Raw genomic sequence first — 13595 nt, forward strand, 5'->3', positions numbered from 1 at the left:
TGTATGCTATCTTTCATTATACACAAATTAACCCAAATGTTCTTCCTTCACCCTTTCTCTGGAGATGTATAAGATGTGCAGATTGGAGATGGAGAGACAATTCACATAGTAAGGAAACTGAAAGCTATGTTGCCCAGAAGAGGACTAGACTCTTGATTATAGTATTCTTAGCAAGCTGGTCTAACCTAGGAGCTAAAGAAACATAGAAAAAAAGGCTTAAGATTCAGCATCTTTCTTTATATGCTGAAAAGTCACCACATTGTTAAAAAGAAAAATTAAATAATTATTTATTTTGTGCAATTTCAAAATAATAAAGACTGCAAGTTTGAGAAAATGACTAATCCTCAGAATAGCTGACAACTTAAAAATGAAGTATTTTGGAATGGAACTTTAAAAAATATTCTGACTTGGAAGTATGTCTTATGATAGCAATAGCCAACTTCAGGGAAGATTTCGGATGGAAAGACACGCATATGCTTTGTGCTGACCATCCTAGGCTTCAGTGCTGACCATGTACAGAACTTCTGAGTAGGAAGAGATCTCCTCTTCATGAATGCTAATTCAAAGAGAAAGGAAGTACATTCAAGAGAGGGTCTTGCTGTTTCTTAGGGTACCACATTCCAAAACAAGCCATTTATTATTTACAGAGTATGCTCATGCTGAATTTTTCCAAGCTTCTCTAAGTTGCCCTTAGTCAAACAGAAATAGATTGCCAGGAGATCACCCTGAATACCTGGCACAGGTACAGTGCTTTTGTTACTTAAGCTTTATCCACACTTCAGGGACCAAGTGGCTAAGTCTACCAAAAGAACTGAGCTCTAAGCCTAAGTTCCTTTAACATGGTCTTAACCTTTTTGTAGGTGCCCAATATGCTACTGGAGATCAGTGGAGAAATAACTCCAGAAAGAATGAAGGGATGGAGCCAAAGCAAAAACAACACCCAGTTGTGGATGTGACTGGTGATAGAAGCAAGATCCGATGCTGTAAGAGCAATACTGCATAGGAACCTGGAATGTGAGGTTCATGAATCAAGGCAAATTGGAAGTGGTCAAACAGGAGATGGCAAGAGTGAACGTCGACATTCTAGAAATCAGCGACTAAGGACTGGAATGGGTAAATTTAACTCAGATGACCATTATATCTACTATTGTGGGCAGGAATCCCTTAGAGAAATGGAGTAGCTATCATAGTCAACAAAAAAGTCCAAAATACAGTACTTGGATGCAATCTCAAAAACGACAGAATGATCTCTGTTCATTTCCAAGGCAAACCATTCAATAGCATGGTAATCCAAGTCCATACCCCGACCAGTAATGCTGAAGAAGCTGAAGTTGAAAGGTTCTATGAAGACCTATAAAAACTTTTAGAACACGTAAAAAAGATGTCCTTTTCATTATAAGGGACTGGAATGCAAAAGTAGGAAGTCAAGAAATACCTGGAGTAATAGACAAATTTGGCCTTGAAGTACAGAATGAAGCAGGGCAAAGGATAATAGAGTTTTGCCAAGAGAACGCACCGGTCATAGCAAACACCCTCTTCCAACAACACAAGACAACACTCTACACATGGACATCACCAGATGACGATAATTTGGTGATCATCAACAGCAAAATCAGACTGATTAAATTCTTTGCAGCCAAAGATGGAGAAGCTCTATACAGTCAGCAAAAACAAGACCAGGAGCTGACTGTGGCTCAGATCATGAACTCCTTATTGCCAAATTGAGACTTAAACTGAAGAAAGTAGAGAAAACCACTAGACCATTCAGGTATGACCTAAATCAAATCCCTTATGATTATACAGTAGAAGTGAGAAATAGATTTAAGGGACTAGATCTGATAGACAGAGTGCCTGATGAACTATGAATGGAGGTTTGTGACATTGTACAAGAGACAGGGATCAAGACCATCCCTAAGAAAAAGAAATGCAAAAAAGCAAAATGGCTGTCTGAGGAGGCCTTACAAATAGCTGTGAAAAGAAGAGAAATGAAAAACAAAGAAGAAAAGGAAAGATATACCCATTTGAAGGCAGAGTTCCAAAGAATAGCAAGAAGACATAAGAAAGCCTTCCTCAGTGATCAATGCAAAGAAATAGAGGAAAACAACAGAATGGGACAGACTAGAGATCTCTTTGAGAAAATCAGATACCAAGGGAACATTTCATGCAAAGATGGGTGCAATAAAGGACAGAAATGGTATGGACCTAACAGAAGCAGAAGATACTAAGAAGAGGTGGCAAGAATACACAGAACTGTATAAAAAAGATCTTCACAACCCAGATAATCATGATGGTGTGATCACTCACCTAGAGCCAGACATCCTGGAATGCGAAGTCAAGTGGCCCTTAGGAAGCATCGTTATGAACAAAGCTAGTGGAGGTGATGGAATTCCAGTTGAGCTATTTCAAATCCTAAAAGATGATGCTCTGAAAGTGCTGCACTCAATATGCCAGCAAATTTGGAAAACTCAGCAGTGGCCACAGGACTGGAAAAGGTCAGTTCTCATTCCAATCCCAAAGAAAGGCAATGCCAAAGAATGCTCAAACTACCGCACAATTGCACTCATCTCACACGCTAGTAAAGTAATGCTCAAAATTCTCCAAGCCAGGCTTCAGCAGTAATGAACCGTGAACTTCCAAATGCTCAAGTTGGTTTTAGAAAAGGCAGAGGAACCAGAGATCAAATTGCCAACATCCGCTGGACCATCGAAAATGCAAGAGTGTTCCAGAAACACATCTATTTCTGCTTTATTGACTATGCCAAAGCCTTTGACTGTGTGGATCACAATAAACTGTGGAAAATTCTGAAAGAGATGGGAAAACCAGACCACCTGACCTGCCTCTTGAGAAACCTCTATGTATGTCAGCAAACAACAGTTAGAACTGGACATGGAACAAACAGACTGGTTCCAAACAGGAAAAGGAATATGTCAAGGCTGTATATTGGCACCCTGCTTGTTTAACTTCTATGCAGAGTACATCATGAGAAATGCTGGGCTGGAAGAAGCACAAGCTGGAATCAAGACTGCTGGGAGAAATATCAATAACCTCAGATATGCAGATGACACCACCCTTATGGCAGAAAGTGAAGAGGAACTAAAAAGCCTCTTGATGAAAGTGAAAGAGGAGAGTGAAAAAGTTGGCTTAAAGCTCAACATTCAGAAAACGAAGATCATGGCATCTGGTCCCATCACTTCATGGGAAATAGATGGGGAAACAGTGGCTGACTTTATTTTTGGGGGCTCCAAAATCACTGCAGATGGTGACTGCAGCCATGAAATTAAAAGACGCTTACTCTTGGAAGGAAAGTTATGACCAACCTAGACAGAACATTAAAAAGCAGAGACATTACTTTGTTAACAAAGGTCCGTCTAGTCAAGGCTATGGTTTTTCCAGTAGTCATGTTTGGATGTGAGAGTTGGACTATAAAGAAGGCTGAGTGCAGAAGAATTGATGCTTTTGAATTGTGGTGTTGGAGAACACTCTTGAGAGTCCCTTGGACTGCAAAGAGATCCAACCAGTCCATCCTATCAGTCCTGGGTGTTCACTGGAAGGACTGATGTTAAAGCTGAAACTCCAGTATTTGGGCCACCTGATGCGAAGAGCTGACTCATTTGAAAAGACCCTGATGTTGGGAAAGATTGAGGGTAGTAGGAGAAGGGGACGACAGAGGATGAGATGGTTGGATGGCATCACCGACTCAATGGACATGAGTTTGGGTAGACTCCAAGAGTTGGTGATGGATAGGGAGGCCTGGCGTCTGCGGTTCATGGGGTCACAAAGAATCGGACACGACTGAGCAACTGAACTAAACTGAACCTTTCTGTTCCTCTTTTATCATTCAATCTACAATTCATGCTGGGAACCCAGGATATCGCTGCTGTGCCACAAGCCTCCAGGCAGTCTGGCAGGAAAGAGAAAACGAGCTTGCAGTAAACCAGTTGACAACCTGAGACCTCTCTGATGGGACAAACGGATAAAAGGTTGTGTTCTCAGTGGCAAATGGTGATGTGCTGTCTTCATTCCCACACTTCCTTTGCTGCTAAAACTGGCCTCTAGGACAGCTAGAAGAATCGCAAGGGCAGAAGCCATGCCTTTCCCTATGCTAGAACTTTGCTTGGATCTCTTAGCTAACTTCCTGGGCAACCAGTGGCCAATGGATCTTTTTAGTATGCTCCCCCACACAAGGATACAAACACATGCCCCTTCTTCCCATGGCCTCAAGTCACCACTAACTTGAAATGCCATGTTTAACATATACTTAATCTTATGTGCTTGGGGATACTTTGGAGCTTTCCTACTCTATTCTACTTCTGAGAATTTCTCAGTAATACTCAATAATATAAGATGAATGAAATTAGTTGAATGAATGGGGGAGAAAAGTTAACCTATTTCCCTTTTTAAAAAGAACAAAAAACAGTGCTAAAAGCAAAGTGACATAAATTTTTTTTTTATATTTTATATGTCATTTAAATGTATAAGCCTTCAAAAAATTACATAAAAACTGAGGTGAGAAAATGCAAAATGAAAAGGCTCCCCTGACTTTGTTCTTTCTTAAAAAAAAATAAAGGGTGGGAACCTTAGAGAACTACCCTTTTCACTTTAACAGGAATGATTGTCTTCTATAATTTCATATTCAGCTTTGACCTCTCATATGACCTCCAACTTCTAGCGTATCACTCTTATGTGAAAGCCCTACTGTTACTTCAAATTAAACATATCCCAAACTGCCTTCTCTTTTAAGCAATCACATGTTCATTACAATGCTTCAACTCTTTTTGAATTCTGAAAAACATTCCTTCATATACTATGTACCATTTTCTAACTGTTTAAGGTAGAAAGGCAGAATCAGCTTATTATTCCATCATAACCAAAATCAGAGATCTCCAAATGACATGTGAATAAGAAGCAGTATTTATAATGAAAATACCAACCTGGAGTCAGAACTATTTGGGTTCAGATTCTAGCTTTATCACTTTTTTCAATAGTTTTAAAAAACCACAATGAGATAACACTCAATACCCATTAAAATGGTTATTATACACACACACATAGACACAACAGAAAGTAACAACTGTTGAGAAGATGTAGAGAAACTGGAATCCTTGTACACTGCTAGTGGGAATGTAAAACAGTGCAGCTGCTATGGAAAACAGTATGGAGATTCCCCAAAAAATTAAACATAGAATTACAATGTGATTCAGCAATTCCACTTCTGGGTATACACACACAAGAATGAGAGCAGTGACTCTGATATTGTGTACACCAATACTCAAAGCAGCATTATTCACAATAGCCAAAAGATGGAAGCAACCCAAATGTCCAGTGATTGATAACTGGATAAACAAAATGTGGTATATACTTACAAGAGACTGTTTTTCAGCCCTCAAAAGGTAGAGAATTCTGACACACACTACATGGATGAACTTTGAGAACATTACACTAAATAAAATAAGCCAATCACAAAAGGACAAGTATTATATGATTCCACTTATATAAGGTACCTAGAGTAGTCAAATTCATAGAGACAGAGAGGAGAACAGTGGCTGCTTAAGGACTCAGGGGGAGAGGAAAATGTGAAATTATTGTTTAATGGATACAGTTTTAGTCTGAGAAGATGCAAAGAGTTCTGAGATGAATGGGGGTGATGGTTGCACAAAAATGTGAATGTATTTAATACCACTGAACTGCATACCAAAGAATGTTTAAAATGGTAAATTTTATGTTATATTTTACCACAATAAAAGAATAAAAGTTTAGTCCCCTGCCCCACAAATATCAATTCCACAAAGTATTTAAGACAGTTGGCTGTGCTACTTCTTGACTGCTTGTGTGACCTCAGGTTGGTTATTTAAACTTTTCAAGATCCCAGAAGAGTTTAAGAATCCTCAACAATGAAAAGAAGCAAGAATCCTCAACAGGCACCTAACACAAATCTCTTTGCTGTCTCTAAACCACCCAAAAAGCCTAACCACTGGAAGTACACATAAGAAGCCCAAGGTGAGTTGATAAATGATACTAATCTTGACGTAACAGTAACTTCTGATGTATTTGGAGGCTGCGATTTGGACAATGTTAACTCCTCTTACCCCCTAAAAATAGAAAAAGAAAGTCATCAGACTTATAGAAAACATGGTAAGTCTTTCTCTAACATGCTTCCCAGTCATGTAACATCAGATTATAAAATCGTCATGCCTATTTCTGTTCTCTTGGGAGAGAACGTGACAGAACACTCACACTTACCTGTACTGCCACCCAGTGACGAGGTTGGTGTACTTCATTAGGTAGCCATACACATTTTCCATGTGGTCACTGTTTCAAAAAGATCAGAAAGTGCCAAAATCAGTGAAAATTAGAAGAAATTCCACGAAGTTAACTGTACAGTTGAAAAAATAGCTGTAGAGACATACTTTTTTCTATAAATGTCTCAAACTTCAGAAGTAAAATTCATAGGTTAACAAATAGAGCTATTTATTTAATCCCCCGTATTTCATATCCAAAGGACTATATATTTTATCAGAGTTCTTCAAAACAAGTGTAATCACCCTTAAATTATTGGGTATTTCAAACATAAAATCATTATATAAGTATAAAATTACATAAATATGAAACAAATATACTATAAATATAAATAAAAGCATTTAATAACCTAATTCAATACTAAACAAAGACAACCTAGTTTTATGGTTCCAAAATAAATTAAAAAAAAATCTCTAGGCTGAATAGTGCTTCCTCACTCTGGTGGGACACATTATGTCTCTGAATCTTTGGGCTTCCAAAATGAAGATCCTGATTTTCGATGTCTGTGACACCTCATTCCCACTCCCCCATCCCAGACAGGCATGAGGCAAAGTGCTCACTGCAAATCTTGCCACTGGCAAGACTTAGCCTTACTACTACTGAGTTCCTTTACTTCTGCCCCCCTTTTCTATTTAATAGATATATTCTGTTATAGTGGTTCATAGAAAATGCAGATCTCCTCACTACTTCTTTTCCAATATTTTAAGGTTCCCTATACTTATGAAAAGATATCAAAGCTACAACTACATTGATATATCTTTTTGACATACAGGCTTCATTTTTTATTTTGTAATTACATTAAGAATTCCTCCAGTAAAAGGAGATTAAAGAGATATAAATAAAAAAAAAGAATTCCTTTTAAACTCCTCTGAAGTTTTAACTTTACACTATAAAATGCAACTAATACTAAACATTTATTTTCTCTACTATCCTTGAATTGCAGAACTTATTTGGTAAAAGTTCAGCTAACCAGCATTTAGGAAATGAAAAGTATCAGACAACTGACAACCTTTAAAACATGGACATCAAAAGTAAAATCAAGAGAGAGCTGACACAACCAACAGAACAGAATTTTTCAAAAATTTAGATTGATCTGAATGACGAAAAGATCTGAAGATAAAGACACTCTCTTGTGTAAACACATAACAAAATGACTATAAGAGTCTAGCTAGGCATTATTATTACTGGAGATCAAGTAGGAGGATGCCTGGGGAATAAACTCAGTGTTGGGTGCCTTTCTAACCTCATTTCTTCAGAGTGCTTGGAAATAAAGATCAAATCTGAAAGTAAAGAACTGACCCCATTTAAAAAAATATATTATTTTTTACTATATTTTTCTTCTAATCCAAGATTAGCAAAAAAACACCATTTTTTCACTAACATTAAATGAAACTACTCAAGCCCTTTTGGTTTTATAAGGTCAGTAATCTCAAGAAGGTAAAGGCTATCAACTTCTAAAATGCCAACCCAAAGTTATGATAATTATATATGTGCTCTGTCATGTTAAAACTGACAGTACCATTTGAATTCTCATTTCAGTATATTCTAAAGCCCGTATCTAGAGGAAGGATTCTTTTCTGAAACTCAACCTATTCGATTTTTGCCCTATTTCCATCCTTAGGTCACAGCAAAGGTACTTCTTTCAGTTACATTGGTACTTGAAAAGGCAGAGAGATACTCCTCTAGTCTGGCTGTCAAATTTTTCCCAGGCTTCAAACAGCGTTTTGGGGCCACAGGAGTCCCAATGTCCCTGGACTCTGCTCCAAAATAATTTCACAAAAAGTTCCTCGTCTGTTTTTGATATTTCACATATAGCTTAGCTGTCTTGAATAGTTCTCATCCTCAAAACTTATTTCTTCACTTATATATGGAATCTAATAATGCCCCCCCACACCAAAAAAACCCCAAAACTCATAGAAGAGATTAGTGGCTGCCAGAGGTGACAGGTGAACAAAATGGGTGAAGGTGATCAAAAGACACAAACTTGCAGTTATAAAATAAGTCCTAGGGATGTTATTCGGAGAAGGCAATGGCACCCCATTCCGGTACTCTTGCCTGGAGAATCCTATGGATGGAGGAGCCTGGTAGGCTGCAGTCCATGGGGTCGCGAAGAGTCAGACATGACTGAGTGACTTCACTTTCACTTTTCACTTTCATGCATTGGAGAGGGAAATGGCAACCCACTTCAGTGTCCTTGCCTGGAGAATCCCAGGGATGGGGGAGCCTGGTGGGCTGCCGTCCATGGGGTCGCACAGAGTCGGACACGACTGACGTGACTTAGCAGCAGCAGCAGGGATGTTGTTTATAGCATGGTGACTATAATTAATAATACTATATTGTGTATTTGAAAGTTGCTAAATATAGATCTTAAAAGTTCTCATCATAAGGAAAACAAAAGTGTAACTGTGTAGTGATAGATGGTAACTAGACTTGTGATCATTTTGCAACATATAAAAAAATCACCATATACCTAAAAGTAATGTTACATGACAATTATATCCAAAGTTTTAAAAACCTTATTTTTTGCCTATTCTTGTGGCTTTATAACCTCAATATTTATTTAATTACATCCTGTATCAACCCACAAGAGGACTAAGGTGTCACACAACCAGAATTAAATATTTCCCTAAAGTACCCCGATAGTCCATAATTCACCATTTTTTATTTTCCATTTTAATCTAGGTTCTCTACACCAAGCCTTCATTACTAAATAAGAATCATTTCATAGCTATTAGTATGTAATAAAAACATTACAATTCAATTATAGTCCACTTCCTCTGGTTCTAGGACTATATATATTCTTCAAATGAATATATGAACTGTGCAGAAAATCTGTCTTAAAACTTCAAATAAACTATCAACAACTAAGAAAAACAAAACTCTTCATTTCAAAGCAATGAGGGCTCCTGTTCCTTACCTTTGTTTGGTCCCTCATATTATTAAAGGTATTCCTTATTTGGGTCATAAGTTATTTATATTAGTCATTTAATGAATATCAATGAATTTTTTAGAGTATAATTTCAGTAGCATTGTTCACTAAACAACGAAAGTTTATCTTCATACTGCATAGTAATGTTTTATGTTCAATTTTTAATGTTTTTAGTATTTTTGATTCTTGTATCTAAAAAGTTAATAACCTTCTCACAAAAATCACAATAGGGATACTGACATGGTTCATTTGGTAGTAGCATAAAGCCAACTTCAAAAGAAACAAATTCAAACACGCAATAACAAGCTGCTGGCCTGCTTTTACCACAGAAAACAGACATCTGAGGTTACAAAGAACCGACTTAAGAACACCCCATCCCTGAACAGCTGGTGACACTGTCCCTCTCTCATCCCTCCCCTTCTCAGTGCAGCCAGCTGCTGTGGAACCACTGTGCCATCTGGTGGCCCACATAAAAAGCTCTGTGAGTGAACGTCCTTCGTTCACTGTCCTTTCTTCTACTTCCTTGTAATTGAGTTATTATGTAGTACCTCTAACACTCGTGGTTTGCTCCCAATTAAAATATGTGAATTTAACTGAAGATTTACCTGTTAATATGAATAAAACCTAGTTGTTAAAGTGGAATATACCATATATTTGATTATAGCATACTAATATTTTTCCTATGAAGTAGAGATGATGGTCCAAAAGATTAACACAATGAAAAATAAGCAATAAAAAAGTTAATTTCTTCTTCTGTCCTTCAGCAACTCCACCACTCAAATTTGGTACATTCTGATCTTGTTAACATTTTATTGAAATCAAGCTAGAAGCTGATAATCTCTAAACACAGCTGATGAACTGAACTATATGTCAAGCAGCATTATTCTATTTAATTTGTTCACCACCTCCCAAGTAGCTTAATAATGACTGTTTCAATTTCTAATTCTCCATTATTATAACACACATTTCTTAATTCTTCTTCATCAGACTTAAGGAAAACATGTAGAAGCTTCTAAATTAAGCTACTTTTTAAACAGTTTCAAATCCTCTTATTTCAGTTCAACACAATTGCTCAGTACCTTCTAAATATAAAAGCACTCTGAAAATCCACCGAAAAGGATAGGGAAATAAAGAAGGCTATACCTTTCCATCTAAATTCATTACCAAATATAAGAAAAATATCTTCTTGAAAAAAAGACAATGACCCACAGCGACTCTGTTTTTAGCTGTCATACAAATGAAAAGGATAGCTTGTTAAAGATACAGTATTCATTAAACAAAGATACAGGATTCAATGGTGATAGGTTGAAGTGACAGGACTTATCAGATGTGGAATGAGAGTGAGACTAAGAGAAGGGACAAAGGCAAAAACCCAGATTTCCAGCTAGCACAACTGTGTAGATATGAACACCTTCACTGAACTGGGGATCATAAAAGAAGTTTTGGATTTGTTCCAAATTACCACGGTGATTTTAAGGGACCTGTGAGACGTAACACAAGGAGATACCCAATAAGGTAGTATGATTTGGACTGAACACACAGGTTTTGGTGGTAATCAGCACATAAGCATATAACTGGTATTTGAAACCATGAGGGTACATCACCTAGGAATTATATAAAATGACAAGGGGTAGTAGGTGGGAGGGAGGCAGGAGAGAGGGGAGATATGTATACCTGCGGCTGATTCATGTTGAAGTATGGCAGAAACCAACACAATGTTGTAATCATCCTTCAATTAAAAATAAATATTTTTTTTTTAAATGACAAGAGAAGGGACATATTCTAAGAGAGAACCCTAGGGAAAAGTTTTATAGGCAAGAGGAATACAGAGAGGAGATAAGAAGTGGCTGAATAGTAGGATGAAAACCAGGAGCATTTCAAGTAACTTTTTGGTCAAGAATGTTAATAGTATTTGAGGAGTAAAGGAAGATGAAGATTGAGAAATTTCTATTAGAGTCAACCACCAAGGGAATCCATTGGTGGTCCAGTGGTTGGGAATCAGTGCTTTCTCTTGTGTGGGCCTGGGTTCAATCCCTGATAAGGGGTCTAGGATCCCATAAGCCATGACGCATGACCAAAAAAAAAAGAAAAAGATTTAACAACCAAGAGATAATACTTCAATGTAATGATGAAGGCAGAGCTAGCTGGTAATGAACTGAAGAAAGACTGGGAAAAAGAAAAGTGGTTAAGGCAATGTGGGCTTAAAGCAGGGGTAGTTCAAAGTGCCTAATGGGCAGGATACAGTAAAGAGAAAAAGGCTCACAACTCAGAAGAGAGATGGAAATGAGGAAGAGAGGGGGCTCCAGAGCCCAGGTAGAGGAACTGGCATCAGATACCTTAGGACACTTAATTATAGGCAGAAATTTATGCAAGCTGTAGTAAAGAAAGTGCCAGTCAGCCACAGTTCAATATTCCTACTTTCTACTAGGCAAAAACTGTCCTCCAAAAAGGCTGAGTTTTGGTTCATTCCCTTGATAATATAAATAGCATGAACGGAGGGAGCCACCTTCTTAGTTGAGGAAAAAGCCACTGACAACAGATGGGAATGATTGCAACACATGTACGTCCTTCTGCTGTAAAGATACTCCACAGAGCAGCGACTGCTTCTCACTCATCCTAGCAGCCCTTGCAGCACTTAGCGCATAGTCTGGGATATAAGCAGGTGTTCACTACATCTCTGTTGAATGAATTAAGCAATGAGAAGACAGAAGCAAAATTTTCCTATAAAAGCACAAGACAACTGAGAAGCTTGCAAAAAAACAGAAAAAAATTAAATTCACAGCCTGTATATTGAAATAAATCCCAGATAAAACAAATTCTAATTGCAACTATCTTAATCTATACCAAAAAGTATACAGTCAAGGGAGATGCTCACCTTTCTGCTAGAGTCTTAAAAATGTTAATGTTCCTTGGCCTAAGAATTTCACTTCTAGGTATCCTGACAGACAACAGTAATGTAGACAAACATAATATGCAAATACGTCCACTGTAGCACTATTTACAGTAGTAAAATACATAAATTGGAAAAAAAGGAAGTGAAGAGGAAAGAAAGAAAAACAAACTAACAAATGAAATTAAGAAAATGACAAACTAATATAGAATAGTATTCACCAGTTAAAATGTTTATGAGTTTTTAACATGTGGAAACACTTATCAAGAGCCTAAAATTGCAGGTTACAGAATTTCATATAGTGTGTAAAATATATGCACAGAACAAAAGCACACAAAATCGTAACTGTGATTATCACTGGAAAGAAGAATTATGGTTGATTTAATTTGCTTCCTTTACTGTTTCACATTTTTCAATTTTAGTACATTATTTTTATAATCAAGTAAAACATTTTAAAATGTTCTATCATATTGACTAGGTGGGACAGTCCAGACACAGAGCTATTTATAGTTATTAACATAGGAATGGATTAAATTTTTTAAAACTTTCCAATGTGACCCTATGAGCATTGCTTTTTTGGGATGTAGCACTATGTTCCTATAAGCCTTTAATTCTCAAATTAGGTTACACATACCCAAAACTGGGCTAGGTGGTTAGGAGAACAGGGTAAAACAAAGCTATATTTCTAGAGCAAATTTATTTGACTGTAAGAAATTAAAATCATTTTTAATGTTAAAACTCACATAAATGTTAAGAAACTTGCTCCCTGCTCAAATATTTTCATGAGGATGACTTCACCAAAGAGCTCCTGTCCTCCTCTCCCAGCCTTCCCCTTTCCCTTCACTCTTTCCATAGCTAGACATGAATAGCTCACTCCCTTCTGGGCACGCTTCTTTGTATCCTAGACTATCTACCCAGAGAACATATTTTCATTTGCTCTGACAGAGATAGGACCTGAATATTCTAAGCTGCTTGTAACAAGGTGGATACGTGCATGCGCGTGTGTGTGTAAGTGCTCAGCCGTGTCTGACACTTCTGAGACCCTACAGACTATAAACAACCAGGCTCCTCTGTTCATGGGATTCTCCAGGCAAGAATACTGCAGTGGGTTGCAATTTCCTACTCCAAGGGATCTTGCCGACCCAGGGATCCAAGCCAAGTGTTTTGTGCCTCCTGCATTGGCAGGTAGATTCTTTACCACTGCACCACCAGGGAAGCTCCTACCCATCAAAAACAAAACCAAAGGACTTCTCTGACAGTCCAGTGGTTGAGACTCTGTGCTTCCACTGCAGGGAGCACGGGTTTGATCCCTGGTCAGGGATCTAAGATTCCACATGTTGTGTGGTACAGCCAAAAATATAAATAAATAAAACCAAACAAAACAGAAAATAACAAGTTTTGGTAAGAATGTAGAGAAATTAGAACACTTGTGCGTTGCTGGTGGGACTATAAAATGGTGCAGCCACTGTGGAGAACAGT

General features: G+C 37.6%; 1 protein-coding gene across 3 annotated transcripts in view; it reads right to left on the minus strand.

The window, feature by feature from the left end:
- Window positions 1-13595, minus strand: part of OSBPL11 (oxysterol binding protein like 11) — a 92076-nt gene that overhangs the window by 58263 nt on the left and 20218 nt on the right. For 2 of the 3 annotated variants that reach the window (XM_025285303.3, XM_025285309.3), the window contains exons 2-3: window positions 6241-6309; window positions 6087-6089 (exon numbers count right to left, since the gene is read on the minus strand). In XM_025285303.3, coding sequence (XP_025141088.1) covers window positions 6087-6089; window positions 6241-6309 — 72 coding nt within the window. The remainder of the gene's footprint in view (window positions 1-6086; window positions 6090-6240; window positions 6310-13595) is intronic. The other variant, XM_006078518.4, reaches the window with a different exon arrangement.

The sequence above is a fragment of the Bubalus bubalis genome, chromosome 1 (genome assembly GCF_019923935.1).
Source record: "Bubalus bubalis isolate 160015118507 breed Murrah chromosome 1, NDDB_SH_1, whole genome shotgun sequence".
Classification (NCBI taxonomy): domain Eukaryota; kingdom Metazoa; phylum Chordata; class Mammalia; order Artiodactyla; family Bovidae; genus Bubalus; species Bubalus bubalis.